This window comes from Arvicola amphibius, chromosome 3, assembly GCF_903992535.2.
Source record: "Arvicola amphibius chromosome 3, mArvAmp1.2, whole genome shotgun sequence".
Lineage (NCBI taxonomy): Eukaryota > Metazoa > Chordata > Mammalia > Rodentia > Cricetidae > Arvicola > Arvicola amphibius.
Window position 1 is genome coordinate 49662411 of NC_052049.1, and position 16903 is coordinate 49679313.

At 43.8% G+C, this 16903-nt stretch overlaps 1 protein-coding gene across 1 annotated transcript in view; it reads left to right on the plus strand.

Moving 5' to 3' along the window:
* Arhgef28 (Rho guanine nucleotide exchange factor 28) overlaps positions 1–16903 on the plus strand; it is a 114775-nt gene that overhangs the window by 43151 nt on the left and 54721 nt on the right. Inside the window, exons 10-16 of the mRNA XM_038322967.1 lie at positions 523–571; positions 2360–2504; positions 2586–2713; positions 4417–4557; positions 7958–8205; positions 13017–13139; positions 14397–14514. Of these exons, the coding sequence (XP_038178895.1) occupies positions 523–571; positions 2360–2504; positions 2586–2713; positions 4417–4557; positions 7958–8205; positions 13017–13139; positions 14397–14514 (952 nt within the window). The remainder of the gene's footprint in view (positions 1–522; positions 572–2359; positions 2505–2585; positions 2714–4416; positions 4558–7957; positions 8206–13016; positions 13140–14396; positions 14515–16903) is intronic.

Here is a 16903-nt window from a genome sequence, read left to right on the forward strand (position 1 = left end):
CTTCCAGTCCTTTATGGCCACTCCACCATTGAATGTGAGGTGTGTGTGAGTTTGAGCAGGACCCTCCTGCAGTGTGGAGGTGGTGGGGTGGTCGTCACGGAGCTCTGAGTTAACTGATACACTTAAGGGTTGTTGTAGAAGGTGATACCCAGAGTTTGGGGTGGTTATCCCGGGAAAGAGGAGTATGGCGAGGTAGAAAGACACAAGAGAAGCAAGGCATTGTGGGTAGAAGGGCCTCTTTCTCCACGGCCTGGCTGCATGAGCCGTAGACATTAGTTGTCTAGAGCCTTCTGAGCACTGAGTACTCATGAGGCTCATCCCTCCTCTTCCTGGCACATTTCCTGGTCACCACACTCAACTTTTGTTGCATTTACTGTTTTCTGCTTTGAATTCTTTCTTGAAGTGAATAAGATAATGACTGTGGAGTAGATAAGATCCCTATGCTGTATAACCATGTGTCCATTCTTGTAGCCCAGTGGTGCTTTGATCTTATTTTATGTGTTTCTAATAATTTTTTACTAGAAATTCCAAGAGAAATACAACAAGAACAAACCACAAACCATCCTTGGAAGTAAGTGATGTGGGAAAATGACGAGAACTTTTAAAAATGTAATGCATACCATACTTTTTCCATCGTAAAACTACCTCCTGCGTTTGTTTCCTCATTTGTCCAGTGATTTCTTCTTTATAACATATGCAATGGTGTAATTTTTACCTGGGTAAAGAAGTCAAGAAAAGGATATAAACTTTTTTGGTCAGCCTATGAGTTTCTGCATCATCTGTAGAGCGTGGCCTGTGTATCACAGGGACTATATGGGAATAGTGTTACCTGATGGGTCTCAATTCTAATGCTGTTTATTGATTTAATGACTTTGGGGGTAGACAGAGACATTGCATTGAATGTACATGATATGATGTTTTCCTAATAGTAGCATATGTTCACCTGTAGAAATGCATGCTAAAACCTCCTTATGACTCACACAGTTTAGTGGAGAAGAAGCCTTTGGGTTTGGAATCTCTCCATTCTCACTGGTCCCTGTGGTCCAGTGTTATGGAGACCCTGTGCTTGGATAAGTTGCTTTTGAGGCTGTGGTCTTTTTAGTACCTTCAGTGTGATGCTGAAATTATAAAGCATGCTGAAGTTTTATTTGTGTATTTCTAAATCTGATGACTCTGTCCTTGTTTTAATTATACACTACCGAGGTTTAAATAGTTTCTCTTGAAAACAACCAGGAACCTTGGACACTTCCTTGTGTTCCAAGCGAGGAGCCAGTCACACTGACTTTGCCTCAGTTCAAAAAACCCTTGTTTTCCCGTGAAAGCGTTTGTAGTTTCTTCTGTCTGGGGTTGCTTTGCATTTTAAGTGGCAGGAATTTTAAGTGCCTGGTCACTTTTCACTTCAGCGCTTTAACAAAGTGTGACTGGCATCTTGGAAGCCACTCTGGTGGAGGCAATCAGTGCGCTAAGTCATGGTGACATGCTTTGCGTGTGGTGCTACGCACCTTTGTTTAAGCTTCTCTTGTCACTCGGTCCCCTGCTTTGGCCTCAGAAATCTCTTGCCATCCATTCTGAGGTGCTTCTCATTTTCATGAGGTTCAATGGGTGACTAAAAAGGTGCTCAGAGTTTAGATATTTGTATGTCTTCTGCTCCTCTTCTTCCCGTGGAATTCACGGGACCAAAGCGGAGATGTATACATTTCCTTGTTACATCCTGGCATCTATGTAAACACTTCTCTCTTTTGCTCCAGAATGTAGACTCAATAGCTGCAATCCACAGGGTCTGAAATTCCCACTCAGGGTTATTTATAGTTCTTCCCAAACATAAATGTGTCCATGCCCACTTGTTTTCAGTGCATAGAGAAAACAACATGGCTGGGCTTTGGGCTTCGTTTGCCTGGGAGTCTTGCTCCCTAAGGAGTGGACTCTCCAGCATCATTCCTTTCCCTTGAGCTGCTCTCTCTGGGTGCATCTGCTTGTTTACACACACCGTATGCATTTTGCCAACAGAGCTAATGACACCTTGCGTCTATTTAAAGCTGGCTTCGAAGAGCACAAGCAGTGGTTTATGGGAAAGCCGGCTGGTCCTTCCCCATTCCATTCATCTGTTTGCTTGGGTCGCACCAGACATCCACAGTCTCCCAGGGGAGGTGTGGAAGCAGGCCGGCGGCATGGGTGTTGGAAGGGTGAGAAGAGGAAGGGACACGTGAAAGGTGCCAGGCAGTGTCAGAGAGACTGGTTTCAAGGCTGGGCCACAGCCCATGGGAAGTGGCTGCTGGAGGGTGTACCTGTCTGGATCGCCTGTGGCTTTCTTGGCTTGTAAATGCTGCCCTGGCACATGAAGTGTCCCCTGTGATTCCAGGCTCCTCACTCAGAGACGTCCCACAACCGGGACTCTCCTTGCACCCGTCCTCCTCCATGCCCATCGGACTGCCAGCCGGAAGAAAGGAAGCTGCAGGGCAGGTGCACCCGCTGTCCAGAAGCGTCCCAGGAACCACCTTGGAGAGGTGAGGCTCAGCGGCCTGCTTTGTTCTCATGGCCCAGGGTGGTTGTGGGGGCTAACTCGTGTCCCCCTTTCTGTCTCCCAGCTTCAGGAGGTCAGTGACATCCTTGGAGTTGGAGGGGGACAGTACCAGCTGGCGAAGCAGATCTCATTCTGATGAGCTGTATCAGTCCATGGGCTCTTCCCCCTCCACAGAGTCCTTCATGATGGAAGGTGAGAAGATGGGGTGGAACGCTCCCGTCTCTGTGGGCATTTACTGAAAGGGATATTTTGTACAAGAAATGAGATAGAAGTGTGTTATTTTGTTCTTTTTCTCATGTTTTTGTGTATGTGGTATGCACATATGTGTGTATGTATATTGGTCCCACACACATGTATGGATAAGAGAGCATACATGTGGAAGCCTAACCCTGATAGTGGGTGTCCTTTTCAATTATTCTTCACTTTATTTCTTGAGGCGGGATCCTCAAACCCAGAGCCCACCAATTCTGGTTAGTACAGCTGGCCAGCTTACCCGTCTACCTCCTAAATCCTGAGATTGCGGAGGCCACAGCCTGCTTGCCTGGCTTTTGCATGGTTCTGCACACCGAACCCTTTATCTGCTGAGTCGTCTCCTCGGTTCTCTGCTGTTCTGTAGAAGTCGTATGGTATCTGCCTGAAGTAGAAACTACTTTTCTTAAGGGCCTCAAGAAAACCTGAGTGTAGCAAAGTGACTTGTTGGGGGTGTGGAAGATGGAAGGGAGAGGTAACAGTACTCTGGATGTACTTTAATGTTGGAACTGTCAAAGACCAAATTCAATAAAAGTTTTTGTTTTTAATGACAGCTTAGTCTTGAGGGACGCAGTCAGGAGTGACTGAGGAGTAAAGAAGCAGTTTTTAGATGGACACATTCCTAAGAGATGGATGTAATGAAAAGAAGGAGATGCACTGTGTTGGGGTCATGGATAACTAGGCACAGCTATTGGGAGAATGGAGTAGAATGGAGAGAATGAATTCCCCCCCCCCCCCCCCCGAATACGTATTTAATTAAACAGCTCCTGCCAGGACCACTGTGACTTGTGCCCCACCTGTTGTCTGCTGCTTTTAGGAAAGAAAGCATTTTGGAGAATATTTTATAGGATGTAAGTCAAGATGGGGGACTGTTTGTTGTTTTCAGGTTGCCTCGATGAATGAGGGCAAGGCAAGTGGAAGAGAACTGGGTAGACGGTGTTTACTCGGTTTCTCCTCTGTTTTCCTAAAGCGTTGTCACCTCATCTTTACAGCCACCGGTTGGGATCTTTAAGGATTATTGTTTAGGGCAAATAGGCTTTTGTTTCCCTGAACGGTGTTTGTTCATATTGTGTGTGTGTGTTTCTTTTCCTGAAAGATGTTGTGTGTGTTTCTTTTCCTGAAAGATGTTGTGTGTGTGTGTGTGTGTGTTTCGCTTCCTGAACGGTGCATGTGTATGTGTTTAGCTCTATTAGAAAAGTTTTTACCTGCAAGACTTAAGGTTCCCACTGTGTTTTGCATTTTGCCAAGTCAAGGGTAAACCGAGTGGACATGTTCAAATTCAGATCTGAGTAAAACGTGTAAAACAACCCAGGCAAAAAGAGACCAGCGAGGTCAAGGCTCTGTAAACAGGGCATAGGCTGGGAAGGTTACTGAATCAGACTCCAATAGAGTGAGCCCAAACCAACCATGACATCTCCAGTTTTCCACAGCTCCCTGCACGCTGCTGTCAGACGCTGCTCTTCTTCACTCTCGTGGCAGCTGTGCTGGACCCTTTCACCCCTGGTTTGCCGGTGCTCCACGCCTGCACTGTAGCTGCTCGCTGGGGCCTTCCTGTGCTTCTAGCAGGTTCGAGCCCGAGAGCCTGCTTCTTGACGATCTCTGTGATTGGCGTATGGTGCACTGTGCTTCTGGCTTTTCTTTTCTAGATGTTGTGGATTCTTCTCTGTGGAGCGACCTCAGCAGTGATGCCCAGGAGTTTGAAGCTGAGTCTTGGAGTCTTGTGGTGGACCCTTCCTTTTGCAGTAGACAGGAGAAGGATGTCATCAAAAGGCAGGATGTCATTTTTGGTAAGCATTTTAAATATGCCTCGGGGGCGGAAGTACTGGGTTGGGAGGAGAGAGCATGGGTGGGGATATACTGTTCAGACCTGGGTTCAAGGCTGGTTTTGTCATTTTCCATGTATCTGGTCTCAAACAAACTAAGCGGCTCGCCTGGGCCTCAGTTTCCCCATTTGTAGAACAGGGATAATAACATTCAGGTATAAAATACTGTTCCAAGGCTTAAATGCAGCCTTGCATGTAAAAATAGCAAGGAAATTTGATTTCCCATACCCTTAACAGATCTCCTTGAGTTTGGCCTCCTGTTACTTCCCCACTTCTTCTGTTTGAGCCGCAGTGAACTTTCATATTCTTGCTGCAGAGATCACAGTTCTGCATGTGGCCTACAGTTGACCGACCATCCGTGCCTGTAGAAACTGTCAGGGCCTGAGGCCGGGTTAGGACAGTATTTGTGTGCTGCAGTCCTTAGTATCCAGCTCAGCTGCACTGAGATATCACCATGGTGTGCTTCTGGGAGTGAAGGCAATCTGAAGTAGAAACAGCTAATTAGGACAATCCCAAAGTGTGAGGAACGTACTAAAAAGTAGTCTCAACAAGACACCCTACTCTGTAGCCGAGACAGGGTCTTCATTCTCCTTGGCCTATGTTTTCCTGTCCTCTGTTAGGAGAAGCCTTGTTCATCTTCAGTATGGGTGAGGGATGGAGGTTGGGGGTGGGGTTTCACCAAGATCAGGAGGTACTAGAGTCCTTGGGAGTCACATCACAGGAAGATAACAGGATGATGCTACCCCTTTTATTGTTTGTTAAACAGTAATATTATTAATATTATTATTATTATATATTATTATTAGTAATATTATTTAATATGTTAATGCTGCCATGTCTCTTCCTTCAGTCTTGGGTCACCCTCACACACTATTAAGTTCATTGTCACCATACAGGTGCATTATTTTAGGTCATGTGGCCTCTGGTGTCAGAAAGGTTTGACCAGCAGAGAAAATCTTTCCTTTCCCCTCTGTTCCTCATTGCTTTCCTTTTAAAGGTGAAGAAAGCTGGCATGGTGGCTCCTGCCAACAACCCCAGCCCTGGGCAGAATTGAGCATCTCAGACCACCTAGCTACCTAGCACCATTCTGTCCCAAACCCAAAACTAATGAGAAATGAACAAGGGCCAGAGAGTAGCTCGGTGACAGAGTGCTTTCCTAGTATGCTCTGGATTGCGTGCTCAGTGTCACCCTCCCACCACCACCACACACACTGAGGAGGAGGGGGATTGCCCCCCCCAACACATACAAAGGGGGGATAGTATTCCTACCCCTTCAGTCATAACCAGTAAATTAGTTAAAGGATTTAATATTATGATAGGGTAAGCCAAAGGGGCGCTAACAATGCGGAAGGAAATATGGATTCTTTAAAGGTGTGGGTCTCAATGAAAGAGATTTCTGCCTCCGATGAAGTAGAATGCTGTATTTAGACCTATTTCCCCTTCGTGGCTGATACTTTAGATTCTGTCCCCAAACATGGGGTAGTTGGAAGCTTGTGCAGAGATTGCTTCGTATTCCTACACATTGGTGGTTGCTGTTTTCTCTCACAGTGGATTTGAAAAGTTGAGATATAATCTATATGCCATAAAATTACACCCCATATGTAATCAGGTGGGTCTCAGTATATTCCCCAAAATTTTGGAGCCATTAAGCATTCCAATTCTAGGATATTTGCATCACTTCAAAAAGAAACTTTCTATCCATTAGAACTCACTTCTCATTTCTCTTTTTCCCTCTGGATTTGGGCAACTGCTAACCTACTCTCTGTCCTTTGCCTCCACAGTCTCTCCTCTCTCTCTCTCTCTCTCTCTCTCTCTCTCTCTCTGTGTGTGTGTGTGTGTGTGTGTGTGTGTATCCTGTTACTTTATATGATGTTTGAAGAATCATCATATGTATTTCACTCCTTTTTAAAGTCAACTAATATCCCATTTTGTTTATCTGGTCATTAATGGATGTACATTTCATGTTGTTTCTTTTCTTTTTCCTTGAAAGTCATATCGTAACTTCATTTGTAACTTTTTAGTGATTGCAGGCTGTTTACTAAGGCAGCTGCAGCATCTTACATCCTTGCCAATGTAGGTGGGTTCTAATCGCTCCCCACCTTCACCTTTGCCAACATGTGTTTATTCTCCATCTTTTCTTCCTATAATTAGCTCAGTGTATGTGACATGCTGTGTTATTTTGGTTTTGATTTGCAGTTCCCCACTAAGGATATTGAACTTGGCTGGGGGATGATGAGGATTGGGGTAGGGGTGGGGGTGAGGGCTGTGATGAAGGTGGGGTGAGGGTGGGGGTGAGGAAGGGGTAATAATCTCACACAAAGCTTTTTGCCTTAGCGACAAGGCTTCTATCACTAAAGTTTATCCCCACCCCTGTTGAGCATCTTTTTGGATACTTAGTGATCATTTGTTTGTTTTTGAAGTTTTTATCTACTAAATTGCTTTGCCCATTTTTGAATTATTGAAGACATTTAGCTATAAGACTTTTCATACATGCACATGATATAATATATATGATATATAATCTAAATTCTATCTTTTATACATATATAATTATCATTTTCCTCTGAAGAAAAATGAATTTTGAAAAATGATTTAGTGACAGAAAGAATCTACTATCATAAAGCCTTGGGAAACTTTCTTACATTGAGTTTATTTCACCAAGTTATTTCATTTCAACTATTTAATTATGCATGCACTCAACAAAAAAAGCAAAGAAAGACTTTTCTTCAACAAGCTGCTATATCTTATAGAGCATTGGCATGGGAGTTGAAGCTATTGGAAACATTTGACTCTTAGCTGCTTTACTTGGTTTTCATTTGTGGGTCCTCTTCTAATATCTGGACAATTAATATTTGAAGTATAAATAAGATTTTAATCATCACTGACTTTTATTTGGGGGAAAATGTTCCTGTTAGTCTTGAACATTTCTTCATTTTTATTAGTGTAGTGTAGAATTGTGTTGCAAGAGACATATATGGGGCTTTTTGTTTGTTTGCTTGTTACAGAGAAAAATTTGATAGAATTATCTTTATTTTAACTGGTATTATGTATGTTTCTCTAATTCAGTGCATGATCAAAAACTGAATTTGCATATGAAGGAAGTTACTAGCATTCATCAAGAGGGTGAATAAAAGATATTATGATATGACACAAAGATGATTAGATACTCATTACTATTTAGTATATCCATCTGTCCTGTCTGCAAAACGTGACTTGGAAGGGTGTAGGCAAATAAGATCTGCGATTCTGCATTCTTTTCATTGAAGTATCTATTCTTGAGTGTTCACAGTAGTGTAGGAAAGGCTGCATGTCTGGCAGACATGCTACACAGCTCATCTGGGTCATGCATGTGCTCACGTTTCAGAGCTGATGCAGACCGAGGTGCACCACATGCAGACACTGCTCATCATGTCTGAGGTCTTCAGGAAGGGCATGAAGGAGGAGCTGCAGCTGGACCACAGCACGGTGGACAAGATCTTCCCCTGCTTAGATGAGTTGCTGGAAACCCATAGGCATTTCTTCCTCAGTATGAAAGAACGCAGGCAGGAATCCTGCATGGGTAACGACAGGAATTTTGTGATCAACCGAATTGGAGATATTCTGGTACAGCAGGTAAGAAGGGTGTCAAAGCTGGTCTCAGAACCCTAAGTGTTTGCAGGAACACCCCTTCCCTTAGATTTTTTTTTTATATCTGAGTGCTTTGTCTGCCTATATGTCTGTGCACTGTGTGCTTGCCAGGTGCCCACAGAAGTCACAAGATGGTGTCGATCCCTGACACTGGAGTTACAGATGGTTGTGAGCTACCATGTGGGTGATGGGAAAGGAACTGAGGTCCCCAGCAAGAGAAACAAGTGCTCTTAATCACTAAACCTTCTCTCCAGCTTTGGTTTGCAGACTCTTTATTGATTAAAAATCCTTGGAATAATGAAATTGATTTCTTTTTCTTTTTTTTTTTTTTGGTTTTTCGAGACAGGGTTTCTCTGTGGCTTTGGAGCCTGTCCTGGAACTAGCTGTTGTAGACCAGGCTGGTCTCGAACTCACAGAGATCCGCCTGCCTCTGCCTCCCGAGTGCTGGGATTAAAGGCGTGCGCCACCACCGCCCGGCTGAAATTGATTTCTTTATAGTTTTTTTTTTCTATGTGGGGGCCATGGGTTTTCTTTTATTGGGTGTTGGTTGATCCTGGCTGTGTAACAGATGTCAGGTAGCTCCTGACCACCAATGACTACCTCTTCTGCATGGCTTGGGTTATTCTGTTGTCTCCAGCAGATTATGCAGCCATAACTGAATTGCATGAACTTTTTGATGGGAGAGGGGGTCTTCTTAGAGCATAGGTCCCTCCAGCGTGGCTTCAAGTCAAATACTGGCTCACCCTAGGAAGAGGGTTATAAATCCTTGATAGTTAGCCTAGAAGACAAGATAAATAAATGTCCCTTCAGGGATCTGGGATTTTGGGAAAATCACTAAAAACAGGTTGTGCAGTTGCTAATACAGAACCCACAACAATGTTTCACAGCGGCCTTGGCTCTTTCTGAAGGGGTTCTTGTGAAAAGCACGCTCACCCAGAGTCAAGTAGCATTTGACATGGAAGAAACTATGTTCCCATGTGTCCTGTCTAATTTTCATAGCCTTGTGGGGCGGGTGCCGTTTTCCCACTGTAACACCAGGGGTAATGACTTTCTAGCCTTTACACATCTCACAAGTGATGTGCCTGAGACAGAGGTCAAAATCCACTCTATCATCTAGATGAGCCGAGAATTTTAGCAAAGGGCAGGAAAGCCTTTACTGTCACAATTGTGAATCCCAGCCGGGGCGGGGGAATCTTTTCATTTGTTTATTGCTGTAGTCTAACACCGATAGGGAATCCTTAGGCTTGGAGTGTTCATTTATTGAATAATTGACTCAGACAGACCGGGAAGGAATTTAGTGGGCCAGGTTTGGGCTGGGGGGATGCCTGTGGCACTTGGAGAGGTGCCTAGAGTTCCCCTCTGTTGCCTTAGCATGGCCTTTTCTGGGAAATGCTTCCTTCTCTAAGGATTTCAGTTCTTAAAATGCTCTCGCTCTGTCCTAGGTAGCCATGGAGATAAGCTGTTGGTCTGTATGTAAAAGATGGAGGAATTAGATTTCCTGATGGTTTAGATATGATTCAATGCAGTATTTTTAGATGCACGCACATGTGAAGACTTGTCCGGTAGTAGCTACTCTACATGTCTAACAATATAAGAGTCTGTATTTGTAAAAGCTTTTCTTTTAACCAAAGAGGAATCTGCTTTGTTGCTTATCCCCTGAGGCCGTTTTGTCTCTGTGATATCACGTGATCCATCCATACAGGACGACATAAAGGACTTTGCGCCTCAATTAAAATAAAAATGTCAGAATACAGAGAGCATTCAAAACTGAACTAGAAGCGTTATAATTTTGTCATTTGAAATTACCTGAGTTTCTCTTTCATTAATATAAATAATCATGATTTTACTCTTTTTAAACTCTACTCCTTGGAATCAGTTTTGTTCTTTTTTCATATTTAATGACAACATGTGTTTTTATTGGTTCTTTCTTTATTTAATTTGTGTGGATAAAGAAGGAGCCAAAATTGGATCCTTGTCATCACCTGACATGCACCTACCTAGTGGCCTAATGGTTAGAGTCTAGATTTCTCTTTCGGGAAAAGGAGTGTGAGAGAAGCCTGGGCCTGTGTTCCTGCTCCTTGTTGACATGTACGATGTGTGGCCACAGTTCCTGCATAATCAGCTAACACTGTCCTTAGAGGATGTTTTAGGGACTGTGCCTCACAGGAACAATGGAGGAGGCAGTGTTTAGGGTGTAGGAAGGCTGTACATCCTGGTGCAGGATGGGTCCATCCTGGAGTCTAACCAGACGTGTGCTTCAGAAGGCAGGGTGGAGTGAGATAGTACACAGTCAGCAGGAACTCACTGTCAGTGGAAGCTGTTGCTAAGGCACAACGAATTGTTTTTTTGTTGTGATTATTGTTTTAACTTCAGGGACATAAGGCTTACCTGAAAGTTGTTGAAAATGAAGCTCAACATTCTGTCTCTCAGTGGTTACCATACGAGCGGGCCAAGATCTGAGATTTGCTACGTAAAATTATAATTGTTTGCATTATCACTCCTCCAGCTATAACATCTTCCAAAGCTATCACACCACAATCAGGACACTGATGTCTACACTATGAAGACAATGTACTAACCATACCACAGTCAGGACACTGATGTCTACACTATGAAGACAATGTTCTTACCACACCACAGTGAGGACGCTGACGTCCATACCATCAAGACAATGTTCTTCATACACCACAGTCAGGACGCTGACGTCACACTGTCAAGACAATGTTCTTATCACAAGCTTTCCCCATTTACATTCCATACGCCTGCCTCCCTCTTACCCTTGCTCCCACCTCCTCTCTGAGTCCAGAATACTCTGTATTTCTGTCATTTTCAACAGCGTTGTGTAAATGGAATGCTGTAGCTTGTAGTCTTAGGGAATTGGCCCAGTTCTTCCCATCACATTAGTGGTTATCTGTGGTAGCAGGGCAGCCCTCAACCAGAACATCTGGAAGAAGAACCAAAACAAATACCCGCAGAAGAGGCCAACGACGCCTTTCGCGGAAGTATTAAACGTACCTAAAACATACTCACCTCCTCCTCTCCTCTCCCCTACTCCTCTCTTCTTCTTCTCCCTCTCCTTCTCCTTCTCCTTCTCCTCCTTCTCCTCCTCCTTCTCCACCTCCTCCTCCTCATCCTCCTCCTCCTCATCATCATCATCAAATTCAGGTTTTGACTTTGTCAGAATAAATCCCTAAAAATGCAATTTCTGGATTTCCTGGTTAGTTTTCTATGAGTTTTGGAAGGTTGGGGTTCTTTAATTTTTATTTTTTTATGTCTCTTCTCTCCTATCTTTATATATCCATTGAAAGGCCATTCTTCTCCCATTGGAACTGGTTTTGAACCTTTGTCAAAAAATATCTTGTGCATACTGGGTTTCTGTTCTGTTCCGCTGAGTACATGTCTGCATCTTTCCATTCCAGCTTGGAGACAGAAGCTGTGCAATAATCTAGAAAACTGAGCGCTGGCGTCTCCCTGCTGTACTGAGAATATTTTAGATGTTTTCTTTTCTTTTATTTCCTGTATACTGAAGAATGATTTTGCATATATTTATAAAAAGATAGCTATGATTTTGTTAAGATTTGGGTTAAATCTGTGTTATCTATGGGAAGAATTGACACCTTTATTATTCTGATTCTTCCATTCTTTGAACTTTGCAAAGCTCTCTGTTCATTTAGATTGCAAAAACTTTTTTAAAAATATATGTACATGGATGTTTTGCCTACATGTATATCTGTGAATTACTTAAGGTCAGAAGAGGTCATTCTATCCCCCAGGAACTGAAGTTACAGAAAGGTGTGAGTTTCCATGTGTGTGCTGGGAAATGAACATCGTTTACAAAAACAGCAAGTCGGGCAGTGGTGGTGCATGCCTTTAATCCCAGCACTTGGGAGGCAGAGGCAGGTGGATCTCTGTGAGTTCAAGGCCAGCCTGGTCTATAAGGGCTAGTTCCAGGACAGGCTCCAAAGACACAGAGAAACCCTGTCTCGAAAAACCAAAAAAAAAAAAAAAAAAAAAAAAAGCAGCAAGTGTGCTAAACTACTAAACCGTCTAAGCCCCTAGTTGTTTAGATTTTTGAAGTATCAGTACTGTGTGTTGTTAGCTCTGTTTTAACCATGTGGCTTAAGGATCATCTCTTCAGAGATATCATCAACACAGATAAAACTGAGCAAAAGAGAAAAGGCCAACGATGATGGAATGCATCTTAAAGACTTTTCTGAGGAGGCTTTTTGTCACAATGACCTTCCTCGTGGACGCAATCGTATAGAGCTATTGTGGTCTTAAACCACAGCTAAATGAGGCAGCCAACCCTCCCAACTCTGCCCCGTGTCTCTGGAGTTTATGAAGATCTCTCCACAGGTCAGGGTGATGGAAACATTCAGTCCACACCTTTCCTTTTTCCCTCTGTTAATAAATTAGCATTTTGGTTATTCTCCTTCTCCTCTGATCATGGCTAACGGTCACCTGCCTGTGATCCGCTCACGATGTCAGACATCCAGTGTGAAAGTAATGCTACCTAATACTACAAGTTTTAATAATTAAGTTGCATAAAAGTGAAGCAAACATTAAGGCACAGGTTATATTTAATTGGCTGTTTGATAATTAGCTCAGTACAATATGATGCTGCTATGTCGGCCCTTACTACTTCGTTTCCTTTTATTTTAATTTGAGACGTGCCTGGGGAAAGGGGAGTGGTTGTATTTGGGAAATTCGTGAAGTTTGGAAATACACAAAAACTCCATGTTCTTTTCCCTGTGCACGTGATGAGTATTTCTAAACCATCTTGGGAATGTGCTCAGTTTTCAGAAGAAAATGCGAGTAAAATGAAGAAGATCTACGGAGAATTCTGCAGCCATCACAAAGAAGCCGTGAGCCTCTTTAAGGAGCTCCAGCAGAACAAAAAGTTTCAGAACTTTATTAAGGCAAGTGCTGCTCAGCTCAGTCGCAGAGTGGGAGGCCACCGTGGGGTATTGTGCATGTTTGCGTGTTAGTCATCTAAACAAGTTTCATATCGGCTCCATTTCTCAGGGGGAAGAAGGAAGTGATGGGTTCATGGCAAAGACGGAAAGTCTAGAGAGTAGTTAGATATTCCTCCCAAAGCATTCCTTCTGCTGTCTGTATCTGTAACGTCAAATTCCCCAAGCCTGTGAGAATATTGGCAGGGTTCTGGGAAGGGGTTTCATACCTGGGCAAGTCGTATGTCAGAAAAATCAAAGCAAAAGCAAATAGAGAATCTGTTTATCCCATGTATTTGCTTCAGAGTGGATTAATATGAACCAAATCCATGACATCATATGATCTCATCTATGTCTTTTTGAACACTTTTAAAGCATCGTGGTAACATCAGCACTTGAATAAATTATCAGTCGTTTTCTGATATCGTTAATTTTCACTGTTCATCTTTTGAAACTGGTCAGCCAGGACCTGGTCAAGGTTCATTTTTGTATATGGCAGTTTTCTGTCTCTTCTTTTTTGGTTTTTCTCTGTGTAACCTTGGCTGCCCTGGAACTAGCTCTGCAGACCAGTCTGGCCTCAAACTCACAGAGATCTGCCTGCCTCCGCCTCCTGGGATTAGAGACATACGTCACACTGCCTGGCTTGCAGTTTTGTCTCTTGAATCTCCTTGACCTTGAATTCTCTTCCCTGCTTCTTTCCCTACCTTTCACATTTATTTATGGAAGAAGTTTGCCCAAATTCTGGGTCCTGCATTTTTTGTTTGTCATTCTATGAGTTCTACCAGATTCTCCTCTGGTTTTCTTTCTCACAAACATGTGCAGTGGGACTTACAGACTTAAAGTCTGTTGCGAAATGTTAGGAAAAGGATTGCCCTGTGACAAGAGACTTCAGGTGCCACCGTGCATCATAGCAAAGATGGAGGGAGATATGTTAGAAAAGCAAATAGCGAGCATGCACACGTTCGTGATTGTTCAGAACCTTTGCTGATGCTGGACCCTGAGAGTTTGTTCATTTGGGGAATAGAAGTGCATCAGTGTGAGCTGAAACTCTCCATACCCTGAACTATGGCGGTCAATAACAAGAGTACGAACTGCAATGACAATGTATGCATTTTAACTAATGACGACAATGAAGTATGGACAAAGTATACAGTTGTAGATTTTGAATTGTCAAATCCTCAAGTAAAATAATTGGTGTATATAAAAATGTCTATACTTTTCAAGATCCGAAATAGCAACCTTCTGGCCCGCCGCCGAGGAATCCCAGAGTGCATCCTGCTTGTCACCCAGCGCATCACAAAGTACCCGGTGTTGGTGGAGAGGATCCTGCAGTACACAAAGGGTGAGAGATGACTTCTGGGATGCTTTTGTCTCTCCCAGTGCCTTTTGACCTTCACGATGCTCTCATTGTGAGCAGGCATCTAAAGCCTTTAAATTGGAATTCATTTTGAAAAATATGAGAAATTACTTTTTTAAAAAATTACATTTATTTTGTGTGTGTGGGAGAGAGACTAGATATGTTTACACACACACACACACACACACACAAAATAAATGTAATGTGTGATGGTCAGAGGAAAACTTTCAAAAGCTGGGTCTTTCCTTCTTTATGATTCTTTATGGCTTGATGCGCGAGAGAATACGATAATAGTCTATGGAGAATACGTTAATAGTCTATGGAGAATACGGTAATAATAGTCTATGGAGAATACGGTAATAGTCTATGGAGAATACGGTAATAGTCTATGGAGAATACGGTAATAGTCTATGGAGAAAGCTTCACTGATTTTATTCTCAGCAAAATAATGAAAGCAAAATGGGGGCTTTTGAGTTTGCATCGTGTGAATTCTCTTAACTCCCTACAACACCCCAGCGACAAAACCATGTCCAATAGCGTTAGTCAGCTCACCTTACTTTATCCAGGCTTCATCGCGTGCCAAATTCTCGGTAGGCAGAGCAGATGGCACCAGTGGGCTGCCCCACTTACAGTGCAAGCTGTACCTGTGAGTTCTGCCTCTGGACAGAGTCAGCATGGTGGCACAGAGGCCTCCTCCTCCTGGCAGCTGCTGTTAGCCCTTGGTCCACGTGACCTTTGTGGCCCCATGGTCCTCAACCTCACTAGCTGTCCCTTCACAAGGGAGTAGGTTTGTGTGCAGATGGGAGTCAGTAGGTATGAGTGGAGCTGGGCGGGGCGGGCTGGTGGTATTTGTCAAGGCTCCCTGGAGACTGATGCTGCTCTGTTTTGGGTTGCAAGGCATTAGGGGACAGTGGTTTGTTTGCCAGCCTTTGAGCCTTCTCCTGGAGTTACTCACGATCACTTGGTAATTCAACCTCACTTTTGTTTCCTTGGCTTTCCTAATTTTGAAATAGTTTGCTTAGAAGTAAATCTCCTTTCTGGAGGGGAAAGGCTCTGTCAGGGAGAGAGAAGCCATGAGGTGTGTGTGTTCTTTGGAAGGTAGCAAAAAAGACTCCTCCTTGGAGACACGGATATCGGGTGTGATCTTTGGATGCTCTGATGATGTTTGTGTGCACTGAGAAGCTGGGATGTGTAGACCTTTGGAGATCTGTGCCCACCCCCACTCCTGGCTGATCTTTCTAAAGGTGTGTCCCGGCAGCTGTAGGCTCTCAAGAGCCTCTGGTTCTCTGCCAGTTTTCTTTTTTCCCTTCTTCCTCTTCCTCCCCCTCCTTTTAGCTCTTCAGGTCCAGGCACCTGAGCAAATATCAACTAGCTGATCGTTATCATCAAATACAGAAAAGAGCTCAAGTCCCTTTCATCTGAGGTTTCCGGAAGCCATTCCAGAAGCTACTCCAGAGGCCTTCCTTAAGGCCGTCTGGAGGTGAGAGGCGTGGCCAGTGGTTTAATGAACAACAGAGGATAGTCTTATTCAGTGTAGATAAACCTGCTGGTTTTCTCGAGGCACAATACAGTGCCCAGGACCCTCAAAATATGTTCATTTCCTTCATAACCAAAAGAAAAGAATAATGGGACAAAATCCCTTTAATTAGAATATTAAAATCCTCAATTTCATGCTAATGTAGCCCAGAAGGCAAATGAGTCTAGGCTATTTAAATCACCCTGTGGCTCCATTTCAGAGGACAGGAGCTTGACCCCACCGCTGGGTTCAGTCCTTAGGAAGGCAGTGAAGGGTTTACTCGCTTTCCTGTTTCTAGGACAGGAGGAATGCCCAGGTCAATCCGTGCTCCCTGCTTGGATTACATTCGATCCATTTTGTTGCTGTGACAAAATAACCTGATGAGAAGCAGCTTCAGGAAGGGGCTGTTTGTCTCTCAGTTTGAGGGGATGCCATCTGTCATGATGGCGAAAGGCATGGCAGTTGCGGTGTGAGGCATGGCAGTTGCGGTGTGAGGCATGGCGGTCGCGGTGTGAGGTAGCCGGCCACATTGCATCTGCAGATGGGAAGCTGAGATACATGAGTGTTGGCGCTGGATTTGTCTCACTTTTTTTTTTTTTTTTTTTTTTTTTGTTCAGTCTGGGTCCCCAGGCCATGCAATGAAAGTGGGACCATCCTAAGTGAAGCATCTCTGGGAACTCTCCCAGAAATGCCCTGCAGCTTGCTTCCTAGGTCGTTCTAAATCTAGTCCCATAGACAATGAGGGCGAACAATGGCCCTGCTGCAAAGAGGCAGGCTTTCCCCTCGAAGCCAGGCATCTCACCGTGAGCTAAGGATCATCTACCGATGCAAAGATTTTATAGCAAGTATTGTATTGCT